The 22,583-nt window shown below is 40.7% G+C and overlaps 1 protein-coding gene across 1 annotated transcript in view; it reads left to right on the top strand.

Annotated features, from left to right (window-relative positions):
* ATP13A5 (ATPase 13A5) overlaps nt 1-22,583 on the top strand; it is a 117,540-nt gene that overhangs the window by 66,295 nt on the left and 28,662 nt on the right. Inside the window, exons 14-23 of the mRNA XM_017873449.1 lie at nt 247-397; nt 2,606-2,689; nt 3,374-3,530; nt 6,424-6,541; nt 10,417-10,541; nt 11,319-11,479; nt 13,598-13,723; nt 14,823-14,902; nt 18,585-18,627; nt 20,290-20,399. Of these exons, the coding sequence (XP_017728938.1) occupies nt 247-397; nt 2,606-2,689; nt 3,374-3,530; nt 6,424-6,541; nt 10,417-10,541; nt 11,319-11,479; nt 13,598-13,723; nt 14,823-14,902; nt 18,585-18,627; nt 20,290-20,399 (1,155 nt within the window). The remainder of the gene's footprint in view (nt 1-246; nt 398-2,605; nt 2,690-3,373; nt 3,531-6,423; nt 6,542-10,416; nt 10,542-11,318; nt 11,480-13,597; nt 13,724-14,822; nt 14,903-18,584; nt 18,628-20,289; nt 20,400-22,583) is intronic.

Here is a 22,583-nt window from a genome sequence, read left to right as displayed (position 1 = left end):
GCACCAGGACAAATGGCTGATGCATGCTGGGCTTAATACCTAGATGACGGATTGATAGGTGCAGCAAACCACCATGGCACACGTTCACCTATGTAAAAAACCTGCATTTTCTGCACATTGATCCCAGAACTTAAAAAAAAAAAAAAAAAAATTAGGTGTTTGGAGCTCCACTTTAGTAAGATTTAAGGGACAGAGTGTGCAAAATGATTTTATCAAAGACTTTACCTTCTCTACCTTCTCTACCAGCTTCCAGGAAGCCCACAGCTTTGCCTCGGGCCAGGCTGTGCCATGGGGCCCACTGTGTGCGGCCATGGCCAGCTGCCACTCTCTGATCCTTCTCAGTGGAACCATCCAGGGAGACCCTCTGGACCTCAAAATGTTTGAGGGCACTGCCTGGGTAAGGTGATAGTTTAATGGAAAGATGAGGACCTGAGGAAATCTTTACTGGGCGTGCTGAAGCTTTTCTAAGTTCTGTTAAAACACGGAGAAGATTCATAATAACATATGTATGAATGGGCAACGCGACCAGAACTTCCCAACCTGTGGCCCAAAGAACTCTGTTAATGGGTGCTGTGTGAGATAGGCATCCATTCTTGAACAAGCTTGGAAACTGTTGTTTAAACAAAGTGAAACTCATTTCTTGACTGCATTTCTTTAATACACTGTGGTGCTTTGTGAATATTCAAGAGGGAATATGAGATGCAGCATTTACCAAATCTATCTGACCTCAAAAACCTTATTGACACCCATAACCCAGCCTGTTCTCCAAAACATCAGTGTTTTCCAAAACACTATCAGAGAAACAGTGGTCTAAAGCAGTACTTTCCAGTAGAGCAGCCACGAGGCATATGTGGCTGCTGAGCCCTTGAAATGTGGCTCTGCAACTGAGAAACTGAAATTTTAATCTGATTCCATTTTAAATAGTTTAAATAGCCACAAGTGGCTGGCAGTGACTGTATATTGTAAAGCATAAGTCTAGACACCAAACTGGAGGGCTGCATCCAACTGGTTCAATCTCCTGAGCTGAGTGTGAATGAAAACGGAAGGATATAAACCCATACTGGAGGCTGCCACAGTGGGAACCCCTCGCATTTCACCACTCTCCAGCTGGGTGATCACAAAGCCAGAGCCAGGACTGAGTCTGTGACCTCATCTGTACATTTGGGGAAATAATGCCTCATTCACAGACTTGTGAGCACTGAGACTATGAATCTAAAGGGGCTTTGAGCCGGTGAAGAGCCAAACAAGTAGAGGGTGTTCACTAATTAACCAGTTAGTTAATTACATCCTGCTGCCTCTAAAGAACATCCTAAAGCTATGTACAATGATGTATAAAATACAGTACAGCAGTTAAATATAGCTGCAAAAGAATGGAAACAAATGATTGCAGGGAAACGAAGCACACCTACCAAAGAAGCTAATACAAAGATGTATAATAGGGAAATTTTAGCTTTCTAGAGGGCAAATCAATGAAAGAGGAAACCTGGTAAAAAGGGTAACTTCTGATATCAGTAAGTTAAAATAGAGCATTTGCTGTGGACAAAAATTTGACACAGTGACCAATTCTCCGGATCTCAATGGAGAGGAATCAGTGTATTTACTCTAAGCAATGTCCTCACCAGAATCATTGGGATTGACATGATGAGTTGTGCAGGGTCATTTTATATCTGGCTTTGGTCCTGGCCCTAACTACATCCCCCTCTCCATTATAGGAGAGCTGGTCTATCTTTACAAATAACATACTTGTTTGGGAATATAAATCTTTAATATTAGCTCTGTAAGAATCATCTGTAAGAATAGTTGTATCCATCCCAAACAAAGCATAAAAATGCACGATTATTCACTGAGTTTAGAGCTGGGTCAGAAGCTGTCCTGGGTATCTTTTGGTAACTAGGAACCTTCCACTCCACATACAGAGGAGGGCAACTGTCCTTTCAGACTGTCGGATTACTTTTCAGAAGAAATTTAGGTCTGGAGAAATAAAATGGTGTCCCCAAGGTTAAAGAGCTAAGTGGCAGAGTGGAAACCAAATACTATCTCCTGTTTTCTGACCTCTACTATTTATATATTGGCTTCTCAGAGCTATTGACTTCTGTTGTAATATCCAAAGAATACAAGTCATTTTCAAACAGGCTTTCTAATCTGCTAGCAGCTGACATGCCAACTCCCTAGTTAACTCAATTAGGCTAATAGCATAGGTATAGTATGAAGAACTAGTCCCATGTTTATCTCAGGACCCAATCCTAACTCATCTGAGAGCTATGGTGCTCAGCAATGTTGGAGACTACATCTCCACACAGTCCTTCCTCCAGTTACTAGATATAATCATTTAGAAAGATCCATGGATCTGTAGCTAGCACTTCTTTCATCAATTACTTCTTAAAATGAATTCACAATATTTTTGGCCTTTGACATTCTATAATAAGTCCCCTAATATAAATCGACACAACAGAAATTTAACAATGACAATATTAAGATAATTGGGCTGGAAGAGAAAATATGTAAAAAGGGCTTTGAAAAGATTAAAGTATTGTGCAAATAAGAGATATTTATGTCTTACTATTTTTCTTCAAAGAATCTTATGAATGTTTTCATTTTATAACAGAAAATGGAAGATTGCAATGTAGACTCCTGCAAATTTGGGATGTCAGTTTCAAACATCATAAAACCAGGACCAAAAGCCAGTCAGGTATGATTTCCTTCTTTGTATCACATAGCTCTTTCCCCGTAAAACTGGTAAAACATTTCTGACTTTCATATATTTTTATGGTCCTATTATTTTGCCTTATCCTAACAGTTTCCATGGTTGGTTTGCTGTCTCTTTCATTTCTGAATTTATCTATTAATTTATTCAACAAACACTACCTGTGTAGACTAGAGCACTGTGCTAGGTGCTAGCAGATAAAGAGGCTTCGAAACAAGACACACTTGGTTCTGGGTTGGAGGAACGGGTAGACTGGTAGAAAAATCAATATAGGTGCAAAGAAGTGCAACACAACATGACAACTGCTATAATCAAGGCTGAAGAAAGAGTTTCAAGAGTCCTGACATGGGAGTGCATACTGTTTCTGGGAGATAAAAGCACCAGAGAAGATGACCTGTGAGCTTGGCTTGGAAGGTGATTAGGATTTCTCCAGGGGAAGGTCCTTGCAGTATAGACAACTTGTTGAGGGAGTCGCTTTAAGGCAGCCAGAAAAAGAGAAAAAAAAATCAATATTGTGACAAATATACTACATCAAGATGTCTCTGGGCTCATTGCACAGTAAAGCCTTTTTGTTGGTGTGCGTTTGGAAATATCACGAAATATTGGATTTGGAATACTGCATTTGGAAATAGCAGCTTGTTAAGCTCCCTGTTGTTGATGGGCTTGCAGAGTCCGGTGGAAGCCATCGCCACCTTGCGCCAGTTTCCATTTTCCTCGAGCCTGCAGAGGATGTCGGTGATCGCTCAGCTAGCTGGGGAGAATCACTTCCATGTCTACATGAAGGGTGCCCCAGAAATGGTGGCCAGGTTCTGCAGATCTGGAACAGGTACTGATAATTTTCTCTTTCAAGAAGTAAAATACTTTTCTTTCTTTTTTTGAGACAGACTCTTGCTCTGTCCCCAAGGCTGGAGGGCAGTGGCACCATCTCGGCTCACTGCAGCCTCCACCTCCCAAGGTCAAGTGATTCTCCTGCCTCAGCCTCCCAAGTAGCTGGGATTACAGGAGCATGCCACAACACCCAGCTAATTTTAGTATTTTTAGTAGAGACAGGGTTTCACCATGTAGGCCACGCTGGTCTCGAACTCCTGGCCTCAAGGGATCTGCCTGCCTCAGCTTCCCAAAGTGCTGGGATTGTAGGTGTGAGCCACTGTGACCAGCCGAGACCAAATACATAAAGCCAACAAACACAGAAAGCTTCACCATCAGTGAACGTGGAGCTGCCTGTTTCCCGGGTGGGTACAAAGCAGGCCCAGTAGATCCTAAGAAGCAGGGGCAATCATTTCAAGGCTGGGAGGTAGCGACTAAATATCTGGCTGTGGGTGCAGTAAGAAAAGTACAACCACAGTGGGGCATCTGGGAAGGAGATGAGATGTGAAGCTTGCATCCGGAGCCAGAACAGGGAGCTACTGAGGGTCAGAGAACTAGGGGAGGTGTGAATGAGGGAAGCGAAGGGAGAGGTCTGTACGCTAGGTAAGTTCTGCAGACATGGCTGCTCTGTCACCTCCAGGGAGAATCAGATAGATCGATGGGAGGAGAATATAGAAAAGATAAATATCTTAGAAATAAAAGTGATTAGAGTAAATTCAATGGTGTTAGAGCAAGATAATTTATCATTTTCACAGCAATTTCATCTTTCTGGGCCAGATTTTGAGCTGATTTGTATTGCTTTTTAGTCTTATAAACATATGCACTCTTTAAGCAGCAGCCAGATTTATGAATGTTGTTGCATTCAAATGAGTTCATTTGGATAAAACTGATCTTTTGTCTTCTGATTTTCATGTAGACACTCCTTATGATTGCTGATGGCCATCAACTTGTGCAGAGAATTCTAGATTTGGCAAATGATTCCTTTAACTTCTCTATTGGGAGTCTTTTTATAAACCTTAGAAGTAGCCCCTTTTTGGGCCGGGTGCAGTGGCTCACACTTGTAATCCCAGCACTTTGGGAGGCCAAGGCGGGTGAATCATGAGGTCAGGAGATGGAGACCACAGTGAAACCCCATCTCTACTAAAAACACAAAAAATTAGCCGGGCATGGTGGCGGCGCCTGTAGTCCCAGCTACTCGGGAGGCTGAGGCAGGAGAATGGCGTGAACCTGGGAGGCAGAGCTTGCAGTGAGCAGAGATCGCGCCACTGCCCTCCCTCCAGCCTGGGTGACAGAGCGAGACTCCGTCTCAAAAAAAAAAAAAGTAGCCCCTTTTCTTCTGACTTTGATCTTCAGCATTGGTCTCATTAACGCTCTCCTTCACTGATGACAACATATACTGTGTGTGTTTTGTTTCAGCTACATGGGTACAACTGAGCATCTTCTTGGCATTTAAACTGGTGTCTATTGCCCCTGCTCTCTCATAAGGATTTGGACCTGTCACTTGGCACTCGTTTTCCTGGCAGCTCTTCCTGTTCTTCCTGTTTTCCCAACTTGCAATCTTTGACTTATGCTAATACTATCTTCAGTGATTTCCACCACCACCCTACCCCATTTTTAGAAATAGAGAGCTAAGAACTTTCTGAAATTAGATTCCCACCTCCAGGAATATTTTAGAATTACAGAAAGTCTGAAATGAACGGAGACAGAGAGATCTGGAAACTTCTCATTTTATGGATGAGAAACTAAGGTGCAGAAGAGAGACTTAGCGTGACTAAGGTCCACATGGAAGTGGAATGGGGAGAATAGAACTTAGTTGATTTGCCACCTAAGCTACTATACCTCCCTTTGTTCTGTGGTTCCCTCTAATACCCTTATAGGTACATTATAAATCATAAAGATTTTATAAACATAGTTGTGATTGCCATGCTAAAACACACGAATGTTGGCATTGTGTCATCTTTCACCTAAAGCAGGAATTGTCAAACTTTTCTGTAAAGAGCAAGGTAGTTCTGACTTTAGGCTTTGCCAACCACATGGCTTCCATTTCAGGTACTCAACACTGTCACTGAAGCCTCAAAGCAGCCATAGACAATGAACAATCAAATGGGCATGGCCGTGTTTCAGTAAAACTTCATTTATAAAAACAAGCTATTTAGCCTGTGCATCCTAGTTTGTTTGTTTGTTTGTTTTTTTACCCCGATCTAGAAGATCAGCTGTTTCTCTCATTTTATCCAAGTACCCATAGTCCTGAGGTCTGTTCTTACTGGACCCAGTGGGTGCATTTGACACCCAGTTTGTCTGAGTCAGCTTGTGCTATTATAACCAAAGACCATAGACTGGGTGCTTGAACAACAAAAATGTATTCTTCACAGTTCTTGGGACTGGAAAGGCCAGGATGGAGGTGTTGCCCAGTGTGGTTCCTGGAGAGGGCTTTCTTTCTGGTTTGCAGATGGCTGGCTGCCTTCTTGCTGTATCCTCACGTGGTGGAGAGAGATGTGTTTTCTTAGGGCATCAATCTCATTCACGAGGGCTCCACCCTCATGACCTAACTATCTCCCAAAGTCCCCACCTCCAAATACTATTGCATTAGAGATTAGGCTTCAACATATGAATTTTGGAGGGATACATAACACAGGAAATGGCCAGCACATCTTTGGCATTTATTTCCATCAGAATAATACGAACACACTGATGAAGTGGTTTGTAGCCAATAGCTGAAGTTTTCTATTAAAGCACTTTTATGGAATGAAAGATAAGACAAGGTACAATGGCTGTGTCCTCTGTGTCCTGGAGTCTTGCTTAGACCAGCTTCAGCATGACCTTGCACTCACCTGTTTCTTCTACCCTGGCAGTGCCTAAGGATTTCCCACAGGAACTGAGGAAGTACACGGTGCAAGGATTCCGTGTCATTGCTCTTGCCCACAAAACCATAAAGACGGGGAATCTTTCAGACGTGGAGCACTTAGCCAGGTAAGCAACTCAGAAAAGGACACTAGAGCAGGCTTTGTGTCCGTGAAGTGTGAGTCCTGGAGATGAACAGATGGACAGTTCTCATCACCTTGAAGTCTCTGGGAGACAGAGACTTAATCTTGTACAGTCCCCTGATTCAGAGATGGACAATTGTAGGTGATACTGGAGACGACTTGCTCAGGTCACAATGCTGGTTGGTGGCAGAACAAGGATGGTACTTGAGAGCTTCTGACTCCAAGATACCAGTGTGTTATCTCTGTTTGGCACTATGTTATGCCAACTTTAGTCTCAGCGCCAATCCCATCAAAACCACCAACGCTCCTTCAACCTCAGAGCATTATGTGACCAATCGACTTGGGTGTCCCATACACAGAGGGGTTGAGAGAGGGAGACAGTTGGCGCTTTGGAAGATTTTCAGAATCCTTTAGACATGTTTTATTTCAGTGCTCAATACTACAACACCTCCTTCATATCTGTGAAGGTAACAAGTGCAAATTGAATTACTTATGAGAAATAAAATTCAGTATTCTTAATTACCTTACAGGGATAAGTTGTCCTCATTAGAGGATAATTTATAAATTATTTTTTCTTTCAAAGTTCTTCAGTTTTTAAAGGCTATTTTTAAATTATCTATGACAAAGGAGTAAAAAAATACTGTGGAAAATTGAATAGCAGACAATCTATTTATTTCTTACATTGGATTTGTGTTGCTGATAAATGCTTATTTATATACAGCTAGCCCCTTCATGTAAGATACTGATATCCTTGGTTTAACATTATTATTTGCAACCTAAGTCCATTGACTCTAAGTTAATTAGTAAACATAGTCCCTTCCTTATTCTGTGCTTGTTTCACCATCTATAAAATATGCAACTGGATGATCTCCAAGGAGGCTTTCAGCCATGACATTTTAATATTTGAAACAGGATCACAAAGCTCATTTTGAAATATATGAATGACATTCTCAGATTTAACATTCCAGGTGTTAGCTGTTCTTGAGCAAACATAAAGGTCCAGACCACATAGGATTTGTAATTTTTTAAACACAAATTTGAATAATCCACGTTAAGGACATGTGTGAAGAAAAGATCTATGTAGCTAGAGATGGAGTGTAGCCATCACCCAGCTGTCACATACAAATGCAGCTGTGCTGTTCTCATATGAGAACCACTAGTAGGATAGACATTATTATGAATATAACAAAATAAGAAAATGAAGATAAAATGTGCTAGAATTCCAACCATTCCAGGTTTTTTCAGGGAATATCAGGAGCCTATTATACTTCTCAGAATTTAGTTACTATTTTCAAACAGAATAAAAGGATAGGGTTTTGATTTTCTTAGAATCAAATTCTATTTAGAAAAGTTTTCCAACTAGAAAATTTAAAACTTCTTAAAAATTGGAGTCAAAATGGGGAAGTAGAAAAGTTTTTTGAGATGACTTAAAAGGTCACCCCAAACTGAAACAACAGGAGGAATACTTCATCAAGGCTCGCCCCTTCACTGGTTTAGCAGATTTGTATTAAACTTAACTGTGTGTCAGATGCTCAAGGAATTCAGAATTTATTCAGAAGTGAATAAAATAAAATCCTGCCCTCACGAATCTTATATCCTAGTTGGGGAAATAGATTATAAAATAAACCCATAAAATATTGTCCCACTAGTGGTTCTTAAATGACCTGAGGGGGAAAGTATAAAGTAAGTTAAGAGGACTTTTAAAAAAGACAGAGAATGTCATTTTGCTTGGGCAATCAGCAAAGTCCTCAGAGGAGCAACATTTTAACAGACATCTAGTAAAATAAGAGAGAAAGACGTGCAGATATCCAGAGGAAGAGCATTGCAGGGAATACAAATGGTAGGTACAAAGGCTTTAATGCAAGTACTGCTGGGAAGGTTGTAGGGGAAGAAGCAGCCAAGTGCCTAAAGTACTGAACGAGAAGAAGCATCATAAAATAGAAACAAAGAACATTTGTCTGTTTTTGCTTTTGTTGCCTGTGCATTTGGTGTCATAGCCATGAAATCATTGCCGAGACCAATGTCAAGAAGATTTCTCCCTATGTTTTCCTCTAGTAGTCTCACAGTTTCAGGTCTTGTGTTTAAGTGTTTAATCCATTTTGAGTTGATTTTTACGTATGGTATAAGATAAGGGTCCAGTTTCATTCTTTTGCTGGTGGATATCACACTGAAAAGCTTTGCACGGCAAAGGAAATAACAGTGAAACAGCAACCTATAAAATGGCAGAAAATCTCTGCAAACCATATATCTGATAAGAAATTAATATCCAAAATGTACAGAAGACACAATTCAATAGCAAAAATCAATAAATAACCCAATTTAAAAATGAACAAAGGCCCTAAATAGACATTTCTACAAAGACATACAAATGGCCAACAGATATATGAAAAAGTGCTCAACTTTACTAGGCATTAGGGAAATGCAAATCAAAACCACAATGAAATATCACCTGATACCTGTAAGGATGGCTATTTGAAAAGAAAACATGTGTTGACAAGGATATAGAGAAATTGGAACCATTGTAAAATGGTACAGCTGCTATGGAAAACAATGTGGAGATTCTTTAAAAAATTAAAAATAGAATGACCGTATGATCCAATGATCCAAAATCCCACTTCTGAGTATATATCCAAAAGAACTGACACTGGGATCTCAAAAAAAGATATCTTCACCTTTATGTTCATTGCAGCATTATTTATAATAGTCAAGATATGGAAACAACCTAAATGTTCATCAGTGGATGAATGGATTTTAAAAATGTAATATGTACATATAATGGAATATTATTAAGCCTTAGAAAAGGAGAAAATCTTGCCATATGAGACATGAATGAAACTGAATGAATGAAACTGAAAGACATCACACTAAGTGAAATAAACCAGTCACAGAAGGCCTAATACTGTGTGATCCTACTTATCTGAAGCATCTGAAATAGACATATTCATAGAAGTAGAGAGTAGAGAGTAGAATGGTGATTACCAAGGGCTAGCGGGAGAGAGAAATAGGAAGTTGTCGTTAATGGGTATAAAGTTTCAGTTATGCAAGATGAATACCTTCTAGAGAAGTGATTTTAACACACATGCACACATACATATAAAACAGGGCAGAAGGAAACTTTTTGAGGTGATGGATATGTTTATTACCTTGATTATAGTAATGGCTTCATAGCTGTATGCATATTGTTTAAACCTATCTCCCTGTAATCTTAACACCATGGTGCACAGAAAAATGAACAAAGAACAAAAAAGAGTTCTTGGCCCCAGATTTACTTTTAAAAGCCACCCTAGAATCATTCCATTTCAGAGGAAAGTTCCTATATAACTAATGGAACCCAGTTGGACTATAAGCCACCTTCAAATTCTGAAAACTGTTCAGAGCCCTGTGTGATGCCAATAAATATTATTCAAGGTGACAGATGGAGACTAAGATGAATGACACCGGATTCAACTACTACTATCGTGTCTTGTATGTATGCAGAATGCACTTAACAAATGCCAAATAAACTGAAACGGTTGCAGACTCAAAAAAGAGAAAGCTATGATAAATTAAAAAATAAAGTATATTGGATTAACATATTTAAAAACCAATAGAAGAGTTGGAAGATAAGCACATTGCTTTTAAAAATAGAGTTGGAAACTGGAAAAAACAGATTTAGAAGTGGTTGCCTCTAGGAGAGGGGTGAGATGGTGTGGAGACACAGACTGTTGGTTTTCATTATAAGCTTTTAAGTTTGTTTTGATTTTTAAATGTGCCTGTATTACATTAATAAGACTTATAAAGAAATTTTTGAAAGAAGAAATAAATTGAACTATTGAGCCTACATAGATATACTTTAATATTGATTTTCTCCTGAATACAAAGAGAAAAAGTGGAGTCAGAGTTAACATTTCTGGGACTTCTCATCATGGAGAATCGTTTGAAAAAAGAAACCAAACCGGTCTTGAAGGAACTGTGCGAGGCTCGTATCAGGACTGTGATGATTACAGGTATATATTTGTTTCTAGGTGCCTGGCAAGTTGATTGTATCCCAGGCATAAGAACAAGATGTGTGAGCTGAGTTCATGTGTCAGAGACAGAGAAAAATGTTTTGTTGTTGAATTTGTTACCCTGTAGTCCCTTACCTGAAAACATGTACAGCTGCCCCGACAGGACCAGAAGCTTTGGAGGTAGGGACTGTATCTCATTCTCTTTTGTCTAATGACGACCCCTCCTAGCCAGGATCTGTGCAGTGCCTCTAGGCTCACAGTAAATGAGCAAGAATGGGCGTGTTCTCATCAAGAAACCCAATGATCCCTCTGCACAGAGGATTGAGCCTCTGGTTGATGGTCCTCTAGGGCAGTAGGGCCAGGCATGGTGTATGATCATCAAACCCAAGCACAGCCTGACCCTGTGTGTTCTTTGCTTAGTTGGTTTCCAGACCCCATGGATGGTTTTATGCTATCAGGCTGAGATAATGCTATATTCACCACTTACAGTAGTCTGACTTCTGAGGATTAGTCATAAATGCTTAAGTATTTCTTTATTAATTCACACAGGTTTTGAAATACACATGGACAGGATATGATGCTGAATATTGTGAGAAGGAGATGGGAATATAGTGTTTGCCCATGAGGGGCAGTCTACAGCAGAGAGGAAGATAAAATAAGGCAGAAAGCAGTAAATGCCCCCAAAGAACACTAAGCAGAGTGGAAAAGGGCGACCTCAGTTCTTGTTGCTGAAGAGAGGTTTGTACATACAGAAAGCAAAGTTTCTTTGTCTTCTAGGTGACAACCTTCAAACAGCCATTACTGTTGCAAAGAATTCTGAAATGATCCCTCCAGGCAGCCAAGTGATCATTGTTGAAGCCAATGAACCAGAAGAATTTGTTCCTGCCTCTGTGACCTGGCAGCTGGTGGAGAACCAAGAGACTGGACCTGGGAAGACAGTGAGCAAATGTTAGAAGGCCCCTCCGTGGGTCTAGACTGATGGAATACAATCCTGGCACTGCTCAGCCTTCTCTCAACTCCAGGAGTCATCTCAGTAATAATCCCTCACATCTGTCCAGAGTCTGACAGTTTGCAAAGCATTTCTACCAGCTCTGGTTGCCTGTGAAAATCACCTGGGGGAGTTTCTAAGCTTCTAGTGCAGGCTGCACTAATTAAACCAGAACCCCTGGGGTAGGAGCTAGCATCGGGTGCTTTTCCCAGCGATTCCAGTGTGCAGTCATGGCTGAGAACTACTGATTTACACTCATATTTTCCACTTGGTCATTAAAACAACCCTATGCAATTGGGCAAACCATTAATTTTACAAATGAGAAAACTGAGGCTCAGAGCAGTAAGCTTGCCCAACACAAAAACTGGTGAGTTGCAGAGCAGGAAAGCAGACTTAGGCCTATTTGATTCCACGCAGATCCATGGGCATTTGGATTGTATATCCATATACCTATATATACCATAGGTATATATTCATATACCTATGACATGAAGCTAACAGAGGCTGGGCTTCCCTAGATAGAAATCTCCCTATGCTCTTGTGACAGAATAGCTTTTTCATATGACGACAATGGGTTGTAGCCTCACATTCCATCACTAAAGGTAACACCCATGCTTTTGTGTGAATTCAAAGATATGGCCCTACAGGTGATGAATTACAAAAATGCTGCCTTCCTGCAGGCTAACCAGCCTTTCAGATTGTTAAGTATAGAGTGGGCCTTTGTGCAGTCAGGAGTCTTTGTGCAGTACACAAACTGCACAGCTATACAGAATGGCCCTGCCCCTACCCTGGGAAGAGGTGGGTTAACTTGCTTCAACCTCTAATTGCATGGGCTGTGAAAGATGACAGCTCTCTCTCTGCTCTCAGCAGATTTCTGGTGCTTATTTCCTTGTGAACCTACTTGCTTCTACCTCAGTGCATGCTGCCTGAATTTCACTGCATGCTGTAACCCAGGCCCTTTGTGAATTGTAACTGAGAGTCCGCTCATACTACTTTCATGAATTGAATGCCTCTACTGAAATTTTGGTTCCCACCAGGAGAAATTGTATCACAGTTTCAGGCCTTCCTCCTCCCTGGGTTCCTCCACCATACTTCCTCTCCCCACATTCTCAGTTCAAGCAAAAGGAATTCCTGCCCCTGTCTCAGGAGGGATGCTTTAGAACATGTCTTTTGTTGGTTATTTTGCAACTGGGGATAGAAAGGGAGGGGTGTGTCATCTTACCTCCCAGTTCAGCATAGCAAATTTTTTTTATTTCAAATACAATGCTTTCCCTGAGATGAAGTCATCTGATGAGTAAAATTTTCTCACCTCCTGCAATATTTGAATTTAGAGTCCTAAACACAAATGGAAGGCTCTCTGAGAAATGTTGCATGAAAAACCATGATTGATTATTGATATAATGAATGCACAGGCATTCAGCAGATGCCTTCTCCCTAACTGAGAGCCAGGTAGGGCTAGAACCAAGCCAGAGAAATATTGTGACAGGTGAAAGGTAGGAGGGAAGGGGTTTTGGAAAAGGATTACTCCTGGTGCAGTGGGATGTAGAGTATGGAAGAGAATCTGGGGAACCATGATAGAAAGGGTTACCTGTTGAGGTAGGGTCATAACAAAGGTCAGAGGCTGGGTCCTAAAAGGAGTTAGGCACTGAAGAAAGAGTGCCTGCTTTACAGTGAAGACAATGAGAGTGATTTTTGAATAAGTGAATGGTAAGAGATCTTAGAAAATATAAGGTTGCATGAGGAGGAGAAGGAAGAAGAGGGAAGAATTTTCCTATTCTTCCTTGTCGGAATAGTTAGATTTCTTCAGTAGACTGACATCATGCATATTATCTCCCAAGACAGGACCCAGAGTACCATACTGTCAAAGTATCATATGTTTACGTAATCTTGGGGGGAATGTTTGGAGTGTTTTCTTCCTATGGGTTGAAGTGCTGTAGGCAAATTCACCTTATTTTGTTGCTGACCTTCATACTGTTAGGCAATATGAAAACTCTTCCTTCAATAAAGCATAGGAAAGCAGAGACACTCCTTAAGAGTTAATGTAGAAATGATGCCCTTTTGATTTTAGGAAACCGGCGTGTACACTGGAAACAGTTCAACCCCTCGTGGGGACAGAGGAAGCTGTTACCATTTTGCAATGAGTGGGAAATCATACCAAGTGGTATTTGAACATTTCACCAACTTGCTTCCAAAAGTAAGTACTGAAGAAATGAAGTGTTTTGTTTTGCTCCTCAAATTAGCGATTGCGAAAGGAGGAGGAGAGTATTGAAAACAATGATCACTGAGGTTGCCTCACTATTAGAGAATAAACACCCCCAAAGGAGTATTGTCCCTGAAGAAGTTTTCTGGCCCTTTTTATGCCTTCCTGGTCCCAGGCAGACCCACGGCCTCCCATTCCAAGTTTGAGTTCTGGTACTTTCTCTCACCCCTGTGGCCAGTTCAGCCTTCCTCCTTCTTTCCCTCCCCATCCAGGAGAACGGCGGAGTTCCAGATACGCTGCTTGTTTTGAGGGCCAGCTTCTCTGTGAAACCTACCAGCTCATGTCAGGATAAGCTCTATTCCCCTCCCTGTCTGGATTCTTAAATTACAGCAAGAGGAAACAAAGGCCCCATGGTTTATTTTCAGAGTCATTTGTTATCTTGTCCTCTGTGTGTCCTGTTTTAAAATAGTGCTATGCAGGGTTGCACTGTCAATATGTGGGAGATTAATGGAGCATAAGGGGAGGGCAGCAACTATCTGTTAGCAGTGTCTTAAAAATTCTGTCATCCTAGCAGTCAAAGACCCCAGAATCTAGACCCCAAAGGCTTCTAGAAAGCTCTTAGTTCAGTTCAGGGAAAGCTGAGACTCAGAGAGGTTAATTTGCTTGTCTAAGGTGTGCACAACTAGCTGGCACAGCTGAGAATAGAGCCTTGTTTCTCAGCTTCCAGCCTTTCCTGTCTATGCTATGATTATGGAGATGGTGTCTATTAGGAAAGAACTGTGTTTCCTCAAGCATTTTTATTCCATATGCTCTGCTGCTTCTTAGTTACTATAGTATTATTGATTAGTGGTCACCCCATCTTGGAAAAATGGTCTGGGAAAAAAAGTAATGGAGTTGTGATGGAGGACTTTAAGTGAAATTTCAATATTAAAGCGTTAAATCTCCTTATTTCCCTTCCCGGTATTGGTCTAATGACATACCATCCAATGCTGTATTAAATTAGTAACCAGGAGTGATTTTTCAGGGCTGTTCTTTTATTTTTAAAAGTTTTCTTCTTCCCAATCATATTGCAATGGTTGTTTTTTCTTTTTAGATTCTGGTGAATGGAACAGTTTTTGCAAGAATGTCTCCTGGGCAGAAATCAAGCCTTATTGAAGAATTTCAGAAATTAAAGTAGGTGTCATGGCATGAAAGACGAGTATGCTCATTAACTAGTGCTACCTATGGGTCAATAATTCAGGTGTGGGTCAGAATGGCTATTATTAAAAAGTCACAAATAACAAATGTTGGCAAGATTGCAGAGAAAAGGGAACACTTATACACTATCGGTGGGAGTGTAAATTAGTTCAACCATTGTAGAAAGCAGTATGGAAATTCCTCAAAGAGCTAAAACAGAGCTACCATTTGAACCAGCAATCCCAATGCTGGGTATATACCCAGAGGAATATAAATCATTCTACCATAGAGACACAGGCACATGACTGTTCATTGCAGCACTATTCACAATAGCAAAAACACGGGAATCAACATAAATGCCCACCAATGACAGACTGCATAAAGAAAATGCGGTACGTATACACCATGGAATACAGTGCAGCCATAAAAATGAATGAGAGTATGACTTTTGCAGGAACACAGATGGAAATGGAGGCTACTATCCTTAGCAAACTCATGCAGAAACAGAAAATGAAATACTATGTGTTTTCACTTATAAGTGGAAGCTAAATGATGAGAACACATGGACACAAGAAAAACACAGATACTGGGATCTACTTGAGAGTAGAGGGTGGGAAGAGGCAGAGGAGCGGGAAAAACAACTACTGGGTACTGACTGGGCTTAATTCCTGAGTGATGAAATAATCTGTAACACACACCTCCGTGACATGAGTTCCCTCCTATAACAAACCTGCACATGTTCCCCAAACCTAAAATAAAAGTTAAAAAAAGAGGATTAAAAAAAAAAATGCAGGTGTGGCTTAGCTGAGTCTTCTGGCTCAGGCTATCTCTAGGAGATGTAACCAGGTCTTGGCCGTGACTACAGTCAATCAGTGCTTGAGGGGAAAAAAATCTCTCGCCAGCCTCACTCACATGTTGTTGAAGGCTCAGTGCCTCATGAGCGATTGGACCGAACCTCAGTTTTTCACTGGCTAGCGGACAGAAGCCAACCTCAGTTCCTTGTGACAGGGACCATTTCAAAAGGAAGCTCATGGTGTGATAGTTGACTTCTAAAAGATTAAGCAAGCAAGAAGAACCAGAGACAGAGAGAGCACACAAGACGGTTGTTGCTGTGTTTTTTTTTTTTTTTTTTTTTTTTTTTTTTTTTTTTTTTTTTTTTTTTTTGAGCGGAGTCTCGCTCTGTCGCCCTAGGCTGGAGTGCAGTGGCTGGATCTCAGCTCACTGCAAGCTCTGCCTCCGGGTTCCCGCCATTCTCGCTGCCTCAAGCTCTCCGAGTAGCTGGGACTACAGGCGCCGCCTCGCCGCTAGTTTTTTTTGTATTTTTTAGTAGTAGACGGGTTTCACGGTGTTAGCCAGGATGTCTCGATCTCCTGACCTCGTGATCCGCCCGTCCTCGGCCTCCCGAAATGCTGGATTTACAGGCTTGAGCCACCGCGCCCGGCCAGATGTTGCTGTTTTTTATATACCAGTCGCAGAGGTGACATCTTACCACCTTTGCTGCATTCCCTTCCTTCGGAGCAAGTCACTAGATCCAGCCCACTTCCAGGGGAGTGGATTACACAGGGCATGGATGCTAGGAGCTGGGGCTCACTGAGGGTCATTAGAAGTTGCCTATCCCAGACAGTGTTTGTTCTGTGGTTCATAAGGCACATATCTTAGAGAAACCCTCCCCTGCTTGGATGTAGCAGAGATAGTGAGGCAGGTTGTATAGCTTAGAATCAGAAAAATGGGGAAGTAGGTGAGTTATACCCTGGAATTATTTTAAGTTGGTCCATCAGAAGATATGTGAATAATTTCTGGTCCTCTTAGCAAGAGGTGAAATAGTATTTTCTCTTTATCTGGCCCCAGTAGGGAAAGTCAAGAGAAAGTCCTTTATTACCCCCTTTAAAAATAAAGATGACCAAGTTACATTATAGTGAAATGGTACTTCTTGAGACCAGATCTACCTATTGCTTGCTGGGAATGTAACAGTTTGGGGCTGCAGAGTCTAGGAAGTGAAAAGGAACATAGCGTAGTGAATCTTTAGATGATGGCTGGTGAGTAGTTGGTGAAATCAGGAGACAGCATTTTACTGTTAGATTTTGTTACCCATAGGGTAGTCTCAAAAACTGCCTATTAACTTCCAGAATGCCTGAGGCTGGGTAAGTAAAATGACTATTTCACATGATTATTACATGATATTGCTGAAGAAAGTAATTTTACCTTTTTCAAATGCCTGAGAAATTTTGCCAACTAAAATGCCTAATTTTGAAAAGCCGTATTCCCCTTAAAAAATCCATTCGGGAAGACACATACTGTCTCAGAATGAGCAGTCTTCTCAACATCCCAATCTTCCTCCTCATGCCTTTGTCATTGGCAGTGTGCACAAGGCTGTCTGCATTCTTTCTGAATTCAGGGAACGCTAAAAGATGTAAGATTCCTGATGTGATATAGAGGCTAGATGTGTGCTTTAAGCCTGAAAAAAGGAGCCATTTTTCAACAATTGTGGGTAGTCATGACATGAACATATATAGCATGATTATTTTCATCTACACAACCCAATATTGGATGTTCACATAGGGGTATGCCTACATTTGACTTTTTTTTTTTTTTTTTTTTGAGATAGAGTCCCGCTTTTTTGCCCAAGCTAGAGTGCAATGGTGCAATATCGGCTCACTGAAGCCTCCACTTCCTGAGTTCAAACAATCCTCCTGCCTCAGCCTCCCAAGTAGCTGGGATTACAGGTGCCACCATGCCCAGCTAATTTTTTCAATCTTTAGTAGAGATGGGGTTTCACTGTGTTGGCCAGGCTGGTCTCAAACTCCTGACCTCGAGATCCACCCGCCTCAGCCTCCCAAAGTGCTGGGATTACAGGTGTGAGCCACTGCGCCCAGCCACATTTAACTATTTTTGACCTATAAAAGTGGTTATTTCTTACACATTAGCTAATAATAAGGAAATTCTAAGAAAACTTTATTTTTTTCTCCTTATTGATTTTATAATTCTGCTTTTAGAAAAATGCAGCTAAGTCTTTAAGAATATTGTCATTTATCAATACTTACAATGTATTACTTATAACAGAAGCCAGGCAGTGTCTTACATCAGAAACTCCTTTTCTTTGGCAGCCATATTAATTTTCACTCTTCTATTTGTATTATGCTTGCACACCAAACTGATATAGATGGAAAACATCTCATTTTCACCTGAGATGCATCAAAAATATGAGCATATGTCTCTAGTTATATCTATTAAACTATTTTTGAAATTTCTCATCCTGGTATCTGAACTGTAAATACCCAACAATAGTCAGTCACTAAAATGCAACTGGATTGAATTATGATCTCTGCGTTAGGTTGTGTGGGAAGCGCTCTGCTCATGGCTACACACTCTTAAGCTTGGGCTTGGTGCGTATCATCAAGCAGGACTTCTTTTAAAGTGTGTGATCACTGTTTTGCCGATGTATAAATGGTTATATCACTACCATTTCAGTGTGATTGGTTGAAGCAACTTAAATAATGCAATGGCCTCTTCCCTCTGGGAATATGTCTCTCCAAACCATTTTTCTTCAGCCTGATTCCAGGTGTGTTCAGGGGACACACACATCCACACAAATCACATGTGACTTAGTTATGATGGAAAATATTCAAGTGAGCTGTTCATTTTTCTTACCTACTAATCCTTCTTCTCCTGTCTCCTGCAGTTATTATGTGGGCATGTGTGGAGATGGAGCTAACGATTGTGGGGTGAGTACAAATGGCTTTTGCTCAGGCAAGCCGCTCACTAATATCCCTCTGGAGGACCTCAGGCTCTCCTGGGGTTTGTCTCTCATCCTTCCACCAGCAACCATTTGATTATTTGCTGTTTACATCCACCTCTGCCTGAGTGTGGGTTGGAAGTGGAGGGAAGTAAAGGGAGACGAGATACTTCCGATGCTTTCTGGAAACTCCTAGAATAATAAACACAAAGGAAGGCTACTTAGATTCCTATATTTCAGGCTCCAAAGATGGAACTTTACAAGTCTAGCTGCTTTCAATCTTTCCTGTTATCAGTAATGAAATGATTTCTCAGGGACGTGATTTCTTTTCCCCCCTCAAGGTCACGTAACTGATAAAGACTCAGTGAAAACAAGTTTGAAACTGATGATTAAAGTTTTGAATTATATGTAAATTATATTTATTCCTGCCAAACTTTCATTCTGTGGTTTTTAAAAGTTTTCTTCATCCAGAACTCTTTCACTCGGTAAAATCCTAGACCAAACTATTTAGTTTTTTTATGCTATAGAAAAAGCTAAATAAAATGATTCTCAGCAAATTATTTTTAATATGCAGTAGAAGGGCAGTGAATGTTTTATATTCTGAGTTTTAAAGACATGAAGGAAACAAATAGTCTACCTTCAAGATTATGTGCATAAGGAAATATTTCAGTAGCTGATTTATGGGACAAGAAGTGAGGAAGATTTCTTTGTATTTCCAAAGCTTAGTAGAGATTTAAGATCTTGGTATTTGTTTTATTTCTCTCTTAAATGTTATTTCCAAATTTCTGTGAAAACTATGTTTATAGTTAGAGATTTATTAAGATGTTTTTTGCTTTATGTTTCATGAGAAAAGCTAATTTTAGTCTGTTCTTTCAAATCTAGAATGTGTATCCTTTCACATTAATTATGTGGAGTTTAGAATAAAACAAAAAAATCAAATGCTAAAAGGGACATAGTCTCTGCCTCCTAAAGAGTTCATTGTGTGATGAAGAAAGAATCATGAATAAAACTAACCCTAACATAAAGCAGATGGTCCTAAAGTATATAATAGAGATACGAAATAGAGATAAAAGAGGAAGAAGAAAATGTCCTAATATTTATTAAACATGAATCCAGTACGTACTGCTCATGGTGCCAGGTACCCTGTAGTTCTATGGAACTACAGATATATAAAAGTTCATTTTATGCCCGCACAATTCTTGTAGGATCGGACTAGGACAAGGTGGGGATTCTATCTTTCACCTTTGTTCATGAAGATTCTCACCAGGTACAAGAACTGAAATGGTGAAGGTCCACAACCAACGTCCATCCAAATTCTGTCATCTTTTTAATTGACTTTTTGAATGAGGGCTTCCATCTCCTTTTCACATCTATACTCCCCACAGGCAGGGCCCTTGTACGCACACACTCACATGCACACACACATGCATGTACACACACCACTTTTCTACCTCTGGGTCATTGTTTAGTTAGTGACTTTGTGGATCAGGGGAGAGAGGGCACTCCAGGTGGAGGGACAGCATAAACAGAGACCCAAAGATGAAAGAGTACAGTGTTATACCTTCATGAGGTGAAGAACAGTCTCTTGGTGTTTCGGGAGGTAAAGCCTAGCCTGAAAAGTCATGGGTGAGACATGGGCTTATCATTCCAGGCTTTGAAAGTGGCTCATGCAGGCATTTCATTGTCAGAGCAGGAAGCATCTGTGGCATCCCCTTTTACCTCTAAAACAGCCAACATCAAGTGTGTGCCTCATCTCATCAGGTAAGTCATTTTTTCCTTTTCCACCCCTACAATCAGTGGGCCCATTGTCTGGCTCTGGAGACAGACAGAATTCAACTAAACCTAAAGTGATAAGTGCTGCAACAGAGGTATGGGTGAAGGGCTACTGGAGAACTAATGAAGGGGGCCATTGGTGTTACTCAAGTGCTGGTAAAAGCCACAGAAAAGTGACTTTTGCTGAGCCTTAAAGGATAGGTGGGTATCATGTAAACAGTTGAAAGCTTGACTTGATGTTTTAAAACTAATTGTATTTCTTACCTTTTCTCTCCTCTATTTGGTATGTTGGATGCTTCCTGTGACATCCAAATTCTCAGGAATTTTGGATGGATGAGGAAGCAGAAAGGAAATACTTCATTAGATAGCTTCCCTGAATGCTATTACATGTCTCCAAAATGCAAATTAGCAAATATCCAATATCCAATATATTTTACATAAAAGATGTTACAGTTGATTGACAGTGTCAGGGAAGGGGAAGTGATATGGTTTGGCTTTGTGTCCCCACCCAAATCTCATCTGGAGTTGTGGTTCCCAACCTGGTGCCTGGTGGGAGGTGACTGGATCATGGGGGCAGTTTCCCCAATGCTGTTCTCATGATAGTGAGGGAGTCCTCATGAGATGCGATGATTTTTAAAGTGGCAGTTTCCCTCTGTGCTTTCTCTCTCTTGTTCTCTTGTGAAGAAGGTGCCCACTTCTCCTTCACCTTCCGCCACCATTGTAAGTTTCCTGAGGCTCTCCCAGCCATGTGGAATTGTGAGCCAATTATAAATTGCCCTGTCTCAGGTAGTAATCTTTACGGCAGTGTAAAAATGGACTCATACAGGAAAGCATGAGACCTTCCTTTTCACAGTATGCTTCCCTCACCTCCACTCCACTCTCATTTCTGATCTCATGTCTACTAATGTTTTAAATGTAGTTAAGAACAAAACACCCAGTTTTATGTTTTATTCAGAAATCTGATTTCTCTGTTGTTTCCTGTAGCACTTAGGGTTTTTCTCTATTGTTTCCTGTAGCACTTAGGGTTAATTTCTGGGCATTTTCCTGGGCAGTGATCTGAAAGCCATTGCCGGACTTTAAGATTCATACAAAAAAGACAACTATGAAGTTCCCCAGCATGGCCTTTGGTGCATCAGAATAAACAGGTCACTGGCAGGAATCACTGACCTAAAGGTAGCAGGTCTAAAATTCCATGCCCTTGGCTGGCTGCATACCGGCAAGACAGCTTTACACAACACCCTGAACACTGGGTGTCTAGACCTGTGTCCTTTCATACCCTCAAACATGATCACTTCCCTCCAAAGCAGCTCCTCTTCCCAACCCCCACTTTCCCTGCTTCTAAGAACAATTTACTCCTTAGAGTCCGCCATAGAGCTTCACACCCTTAGAGCACATTTAACTCCTTCCTCTTCTTCACCCATAACCAAACAAGCATTATGTTTTACTGATTTATTTTGCAGAGTCTCTCTAAGCACTTTGGTTACTATCTCTAGTGTCTTAACCTTGGTTTGTGTCATGGTGACTACACAATGATAGTACTCAGAACCCTCACCTTATTTTATGCTTTTCATCATCAATACAACTCATGGAGCTCTTTACAAATGTGCTTGGAAATGTAAAGAATGAGAGAGTCTTGCCCCTGGAGAACTTACATTCCAGCAAAAATTGTGTGTGTGTGTGTATATATATATATATAGTATGTATATGTGTAATATACATACTTATATATAATTTACTGTCATCTTGATCTCTTGATCTTTATGGCCCACTCAGATTATTACCCTAGGGTCTTCCCGCAATATCAAAGCCAACATTACATATATGCATATGTGTAATATACATATATATACACACACACATACACACAAATATATACATATTGAGTGTCTCTCAAGCATCAGGCATGTTTTATACACACACAAAATTATATATATATATACAATGTCTGATGCATGGGAGGTGCTCAATAAATTTTCTTGAAATCAATTAATGTCCAAACAATACAGCAAATGTTCTGGCAGTTGAGTGTGAGAACTCAAGCCAGGAGGGAAGGTTTCAGTAGGGGAGTTGCAACTTGAAAAATGGGTAAGACTTATGCAAACAGAAAGGAGGTGGGAAGGAATTCCAGGTGGGGAAAATGCAGCAGCCATGTTTAGACATAGTGTTGTAACT

Source organism: Rhinopithecus bieti, unplaced genomic scaffold (genome assembly GCF_001698545.2).
Source record: "Rhinopithecus bieti isolate Rb0 unplaced genomic scaffold, ASM169854v2 scaffold_5626, whole genome shotgun sequence".
NCBI lineage: Eukaryota > Metazoa > Chordata > Mammalia > Primates > Cercopithecidae > Rhinopithecus > Rhinopithecus bieti.
The sequence above is the reverse complement of the archived record's forward strand: the minus strand, read 5'-3'. Positions and strand labels throughout refer to the sequence as shown.